At 37.9% G+C, this 7,973-nt stretch overlaps 1 protein-coding gene across 1 annotated transcript; it reads left to right on the top strand.

Moving 5' to 3' along the window:
• Window positions 1–1,092: 1,092 nt before the first annotated feature.
• On the top strand, window positions 1,093–5,394 carry LOC128718323 (uncharacterized; the record flags this gene model as incomplete). The annotated part of the gene is made up of 3 exons (XM_053811953.1): window positions 1,093–1,600; window positions 1,684–1,946; window positions 2,020–5,394. Coding segments are annotated over 3 exons (4,146 nt in total), but the record flags the coding sequence as incomplete, so codon positions are not given.
• Between the last annotated feature and the right edge of the window lie 2,579 nt (window positions 5,395–7,973).

The following is a 7,973-nucleotide window of genomic DNA, read 5'->3' as shown; positions in this document are numbered from 1 at the left end:
CGTTCCGTAAATCCCTGTCCTTTTGTACTACTTTTCCGAGTTCCTTGTTTCGGTCAACCTAAAAACAAGGAACTTATTGTTCTCATGGTTGCCCTGACGACTTCCCAACTATCATTTTGTTTAGTACACCCTAATCTACCTAGATGGCGCTTTTCGTGTCCTAGCTAAGCAGGGCGCTCAGGTCGCCACAATTGTTACATACGTATTGAGTTAACTCAATACACTACAATACATACGTACAATTTTACTCCAATTTTCAAAAGAAAATCCTAATGGTTATTTTTACGCCGTTTTTTGGTGATGCAATTTGATGTGGGACACCGTTTAACCAGATGCTGAACGACGAACTATTTTAAAAAGTAGCTTCAAGTCACCACAAGCTATCCGGGCTTTCCCAAGCAGTGGACTTCCACAGTTTCGTTCTACTGGGCAAGAGTGCTTTAGAAATGTTATTTTAGTCCACTTTGCTCCATTTCCCTTGTTGTCCTGCTAATAGAGATGTGCATAATGAGTCAGAATGAATGAATGAATTAAAACTTCTTAGTGAGTGAGTTAACTCGAATAATGACAAAGAGTTTTTTTAAACTCATTTGCGATTTAACTTCATCGCGAAATTATTAATGCTGTTGTCCTTTTATCTGCCCATTTAAAGTAATACGTCATAAATGTTTGTTCGATTTATTGCATGAAAGGATATTTGTTCTCTAGGTAGGTATTTATAGGTATAAGGTAGGTTATTATAGGAAACACTCCTACTTCCAACATTTCACCGCTTAAGGTTTTATCATATAGCAAGAATTGAACGGGGTCGACAGCTCTATTGATATTGTACTCTGGTTTGTGTGGAGGTGTTTGTTTCTGTTTTTGTGAGGTTACGAGTTCGACTAGACAACTGCATCCAATTTTTGTCTATAATTTTCCGAATATCTAATCATTGGTTGAACTACTATTTCTTAAAATTCTTAAATTTTCAATTCTTATATATAAATAAAAAATATAAATTTTGTTTTACAAAATCATTAATTTTTAAAATTACTTAATATTCCTTTTACTTGTTTTTTTTCAGATAATGCAATAGAATACTAAATAATTACAATGGAGTTGCAAAAGTCAACAAAACAAACGACACACATTAAAAATATACTGAAACCCTGGACGAAAGAATCGTTGACGAAATGTTGGGATTGGTGCAGTTCAATGCTCGATGAAGAATCTCTAAAGAAACTGTACAAGTGTATGGGAAGTTATTGTAGCTTCAATACGAACGATACTAGTGCCATGTTATCCCATCTGCATGCACACGAAGCTTCTGTTGACATTTTAAAATGTGCTTACTGTGTTGCTACGTTTAAGGAGATACATGAACTAATTGCACACATTAAAATAGAACACGGACAATGTCGATATCAGTGCAGTTATTGTTTCTATCGCTCACTGGATTCCGCAAACGTTTTTAATCATCAAAAATTATATCACAAAGAAGAACGGTGCGCTGAACAATCCATCATTGAACTTCCAGAACACCACGAGATACCTAGACTTGAATATATGAGTGCAGCTGTTAAAGGGAAAGTTCGACAAAAGGTCTTGAAATGCACAGGTATGTAAGGAATATTACAGTAAGGCATTTTGTATAGAACAATTAGTAATGAGTAACAGTAATAATTGTCTCCGTTTTTTCAGTATGTCACGAGCAATATCTGGCCATATCATCGTACATACAACATATAAATCTGGTGCATTTTGGAACGTCCGTGGCATGTTGTTGGTGTCGAAAGGAAATAATGAAGGATAATGCAGCTGCGCATTTGCTTACTCATTATATTGGAACGTATGAATGTCTTTATTGCGATTACGCCTGCAATATCAAACAAATGATGCAAAGACATTTAGGCAATGTTCATGCTACTAAACCAATGTTTTGTTCTAAAAGGCGCGAAGTAACGGTAGGATTGAAACTGATTTACAGAACAAAACTAATTTACTAAACTCTTATTTGTTTTCATTTATTTTTTACAGGATGCGCATTTTCCAAAAAAGAAATATTTACTAGATGTAAGAGATTTGGTTCCTGCTGAATATGTGAAATATTTGAAAGCTAATCCAAAAACAACCTTTATCGTAAATGAAAATAGTAATATTCCTAAACCAGGCGTCATTGCAAATGAAGCTCCAAATAACGATATAAAAATTCCAAAAATTGTTGATGTTCAAGGTGGAATTAAAGTCACTGATAATGGGGTAGTTCTTGCTGCAAAACAAACATTACCGAGTGAAGCACGCTGTACGAAATTGTCATTTTCGAATGAGGAAGTAACCATTGGCCCTACCATTAGCGTAAAACGAACAGCAGATTCGACTACTATTGGCACGGGTAAACGAGCAAGATTGGATCCTACAGTACTAAAGTTATACGCAAACTCCAATATAACTTTAACGAAAACCTTCAATGCAATACAAACCGACGTTATAGCATTACCAACATTTAGCAATGTGCCAAATACCCGTGATGTTGGTGAAAAACAACGCCCAATCAAAACTGTTCAACCCAGAAGCAGTGGATATGCTACAGATAGTTATGGCGTAAAATACAATACATATGCAGCTTTAAACGATGCTGTGTCCTTTACGGCATTAAGTATGGCAGCCAATTCTGGTGAAAATAGCCCTGCAAGTTTCAATTTTTTAGAACAAGCTGTGACCTCTGCTGATCACGATAAATCTGTTAATTTTTCTAATCATTATTCTGAGAGAGGGAAAAAAGGAAACCCAGTAAGCTTCCGGTTGGCGGGGTTTCTGTCTTATATAGACACATATTATCGACAATTGAGTATATATTTGAGCAAAAAAAAGATAACACCACTGGATATCATTGTGTGTGGAATAGGCGCTTGTACTCTTCGTTTCGAAAATCATGACGCACTCTTTCAACACATGAAAACTCGTCATGGTGTAATAACAAGAGAAACACCGCTAACAATAGTATGTGCCCACTGTGCCCTTCAAGTAAACAACGTCACTAATTACATGTACCATCTTTCGGTACATAGTCTCAATCAGTATGCCTGTTTTCTTTGCTGCTATAGTCATTTTCTTCTCCCAACTGTCGCAACCCACATGAACGTGGAACATGGCTGCAATTCGGTACAACTATCTTTTGCACATCCTGCAAGGAGGGATTTACTATCTGACATCATTATTGTAATGCCCGCCGCAATTACAAGAGATGAAAAACTTAAATACATCCAAGAAACCATAACCCGCGGGGAGCAACTTTTCCGAAATAACCAAACACATTCAAACACAACATTTGAAAGGTTTTCTATGCCATTGCATAATAGTGCTACAATGAATGCTGAAGAAAATTCGATTTATCCTAAACAATCTCACTACAGTCTGTTGTATAAATGTGGACTGTGTCAAACTATTGAAACTAGTAAATTATCATTTCAAAAGCATCTGATAGAAGAATGTCCAAATAAGAAACGCAATGTTTACTTATGTGCGCATTGCAACAAAATTTACAAAAATTGGACCAAAAACCCTGAAAAAATTTTCGAACACCTATACTATCATGGAGAAAATTTGTATGGTTGTGGGAGCTGTCCATATTATCACTTTTTGTTTGAAAACGTTGTAATGCACATTAAGACAGCGTCGCATCCTCCGAAGTGTGAGATAAACGTGCTGCGTGAATCAACGGATCAGTGGGAATGCAACGTCTGCCAATTGAAATCTCCCTTTAGACAAACTGTTATGGAACACATGCAAAACGTTCACGATTTGCCAGGAGAACGTTTCATGTGTTCATTGTGCAACTTTCGAACGTTGACAAAAGAGGAAAGCATCAAACATTTCAAGCAGAATCATTCAAACCAGGACGTGGTAATGATAGAAATGTATCACGAAACAGAAATAGAAAATTCATCAAATAATGAAGACACGGATTCTGATGCTTCTAGTGATTTACAAATTATAGACGATGTTATAGACTCATATTCAATTTCCTCGTCAAGTGATCATACGGAAGATGAAGAAGATATGCATACAGAATTCGAAAAAGGAGCGGACAATGATCAGAAATTATTTCCTATATGGTCGGTGTTAAGGGAACACAGCTATTCCAAAATAGAAAATAATGAAAAAGCTGAGCACGTTAATGTGAAAGTAAAAATTGAAAATTGTACAAAAACAACGTACATTGATAGCACTGTAGATGCTACAGTTGAAGATACTTCCCCAGTTTCATCAGAAGCCAACGTAGTGTTGACCAATATTGCTGTCCAAGAAGATGGCATAATAACCACAGAACAGGAACTACAACAAAGCTTGTCTCCAACCACGGTAATGAATGCTTTGTCCATGGAGCGCCGTGCGTCTAAGCGAGTTGCTGTCAAAAAGGATGTAACATACCGATGGAATGACTGTACCAAATATGGTTGCATCTTTTGTGATAATAGTTTTGAACACTATAAGTCACTGCACATGCATTCTCGAATTGTGCATGGTACTATAAGCAAAAATTTTCTATATGACTCAAATGCCGACACAAGTCCAATAATAGGATCCTTTACGGGATTTCGGTTGTTTAGTGTTGCTCGTTGCTTTTACTGTGATAAGCAAGACACATGCTCAGCGCTTAGAATGCATCACGATAAAAAACATGATGGAAAAACATTCATATGCCTTGACTATTGGAACGCCTTCAAATGTGGTCTTTGTGCTTATCTTAACGGATCTGGGAATGAAAAAGAATTCAGCAATCATTTCCATCAGTTCCATACTAATGACCTGAAGAATATATCTCCATTTGATCACATTGACGATGCATTCATTCAATGGGCATTGTCACTAGGGAAAAAGCTTAATGTACCTAATAATGAAGAGGTCAAAATAATAAGATACATTTGTGGTACATGTTCTGAAAAGTGTGAAGACGAATTGAGTATGGGCTTGCATGTAGCAACGCATATTGTAAAATTCGATTGCGATCACTGTAGTGCAAAATTTAAACAATTAAGTGCATTGTACGAGCACCTCTTAATTTTGCATCGTAAGGAAGATTATGTTCCTCCGCCAACTTTTCCGATACTTTCGGACCAAGTGTTGCTGGAAGTTCAAATGTGTTTTATCAACGGGTTTATTTTGTCAAAACGAGAGGCACAATTTACCAGTCATGGTTCGTTGCAAGTGTTAGAAGAAGGATATCAAAAGTACTATGAAGAACAAATTAAGGCATTAGATAGGTTTAAAATCTTGTTGTCGATCCCTATTTCTGCATCAAGCACGGTAGAAGATAACGTTTCTTGCAAATCTTTTCTCCTTAATCAGATTACTTTTTCAGTTCTTAAGATACTGCCTATGGATGTAAAAGCTTTGGAAGTTGCATTGTAATTGAACCCATCGTATTTAATTGTATAATTTGTATGTTCGACGTTGATTAAGCTATCCTACCGAATGATTCAATTCTGATTATTTAATAATACATAGGTCGCTATTATAGTTTACTCTACATCTTAATTTTGTATTGATTGATTGTATTGAAATTTTATATCAAGATGTAATAGAAAATTATTGTAATAAAATTGTTAACCATTTATTGTGATTACCCAATATGTATTATGCGTTACAGTTGAGCCGGTTTTTCCTGCGACAGAATCGATACCAAAATCCATCAGGACCGTTTGCCCGAAGCCACAAGTGCCTATCAGGATACGTGGTAAAAATAAACATCTTGTGAGGCAGTTAAGAACCTTTACTTGCCATACTCTATCGTGTCAATCAGGGTCAAAAACATGGAGTGGGAAAAAATTATGAACTAAAATTTAGCAGTATCAAGTCATATGTTATTAATTTAACGTTTAAAAGTGGTTGTATAAATTGATTGTTTTGCATTGATTGTTCCATAAAAAATAAATAAATACATTCGATCGAAACAAAAAATCTATTCTGTAGAATAAAAACTACAGTGACTTGCACATTTTCATCCGTACTAACAAGGTTTAGGGGTAATTTTGATACAATTGGTATCAATATTAAATTTTAGATACTTTACTGTATACCACATCATAATGCGTTCATCATCCATTTATCCATTACCATTTGAGCGTCTTAAACGCTCGTGCCATAACATTTAAATATAATTTATTCCTATAAAATTTAAACTATGTTTTTGCCATTGTCCACAGTAGAACAAACCGTATCATTTATTTTGTTTCAAACCATAATGTTAGGGAGTTACGTTTACACGTGAAGCGTGAGTTCGAATCAGCAGGTTGTGGGAGAAGGCACCCACCATAAACTCGTGCATGTTCGTGAAAATGAGTGCTACGATATAGACGGTTGTATTTTTTTTTTGCTAGATTACATTCAGATTCAAATTGTAAACATAAAACAAAGAAAAGTGAAACCTGAAAAAACGTATAATTTTATTTTGGAAAGTTACAAACTTACATCTTTACTACGGCTTTTCCAATAAAAGATACGTTTGAAATCCACAATGCATCCGCTCGATTTGTAACGGACGCTCGAATAGCACTCAGAATCACTCGTGCACGTTCGCTAAACTGAGTGCTGTAGTTGAAATTGGGTGGCAAATATAACATTTAGAACGGGCAGTCGATTTCCCATTGTCAACGGAACCGGTTCTACTGGCAGCCAGCAGCTCATCGCCCAACCAGTCGAGGCGTGCGTCCAAAGTTCGTTGCACGCAATGATTTCGATTACACTTTCCGTCTGAATATTCGAACAAACTGCATACGGTGCATATTTGCATGGAACTATTGCCGAGTGCATTCCTTCCGGATGATTGTGAAATAGCGGTGTGTGCTAGGTGTAGAGGTCGATAAAGATAGTGCTCGGTTAGTGTGTTTAATCGGAATTGGAAGTGGAATTTTCGATTACGTAGATCGTAACAGAAGCCGGTGCCTTCCGTACATCGTGCGGTAGCGTGGAAAATCCATCGACCGTTAGTGAGGCGTTTCGAATTCCAGCATAACTGCAGCAAGCGGAATGTGTGGTGCGCGCTGACCACTACTGCTACCGGTGCCTGGATAGTGGTGGGTGCAGCGCAGAAAACAAAACACTGTATCATTCCGTCCGCGAAGTTTCATTCAGTTCTTTCCTCTAACCGCTCACACAATGAATGGTAATTGACCGTTATCCAAGGTCCCGTCGGGATCGTTGCGCGCAGCGTTAGTGCTACGGCTTAGCGTGTGTTTGTGTGTGGGTGCTCGTGTTTGTGTCTTTGCATGTGCTGGAAGACACATGTGGTGTTGGGTCGTTTACGCTATATTTTTTTCTCTCCCATCTGTGCGTATATGTTGTGAACGGAAAATGAAGAGATAATTAGCAAGTGCGCTGCAGCTGCGACGCGAACACACCGTTCGTCCGCGCCACCTACGCCTGGGCGAATGTAGTGAAGGTTTACCACCGGGTCACTGGTTGCCGCCATCCATCGTCTATAGCAGTCCATTTTGTGATCGTTTGCCACCGTGTGAACCGTGGCACCACAGGAATAAAAATAAACACTAAACGAGCCGTGGGGATGCAGTTTGAATGGAAATGCACTAGCAAGAAAACAGAGTGCACGAAATGGGAAAGCGCAAGTGATGCGGGTCGAAAGTGAAAAGGCAACGAAATCACCAACAGTAAGTGTAGAATGTAGCCAGAAAGCGGCTGAGTTGAGAAGGGTAGGGAGAAAAGAAAGCGAAGGAAGGAGGGAGCAAAGCCAAAAAACACACCGACAAACACACAACAAGCGCAATAACACACATAAATAGCCATCACGGGAGTATTCTTGCAAAATATTTACGATGTGTGCCGGCGATGGAAAATTTATGAGTTTTTAACGATAGCAGCATATTTTTCTGCCAAGTCTGCGCGCCTAATCGTTTGTGATCGTGCTTCACGGTTCGGTGGTTGGGTGGCGCTTTTTCTTGAATTTTCCAGGGGAAGGAGAGGAAAGATCGTTA

Source organism: Anopheles marshallii, chromosome 2, assembly GCF_943734725.1.
Source record: "Anopheles marshallii chromosome 2, idAnoMarsDA_429_01, whole genome shotgun sequence".
NCBI lineage: Eukaryota > Metazoa > Arthropoda > Insecta > Diptera > Culicidae > Anopheles > Anopheles marshallii.
This window is presented reverse-complemented; position numbering and strand designations above follow the sequence as displayed.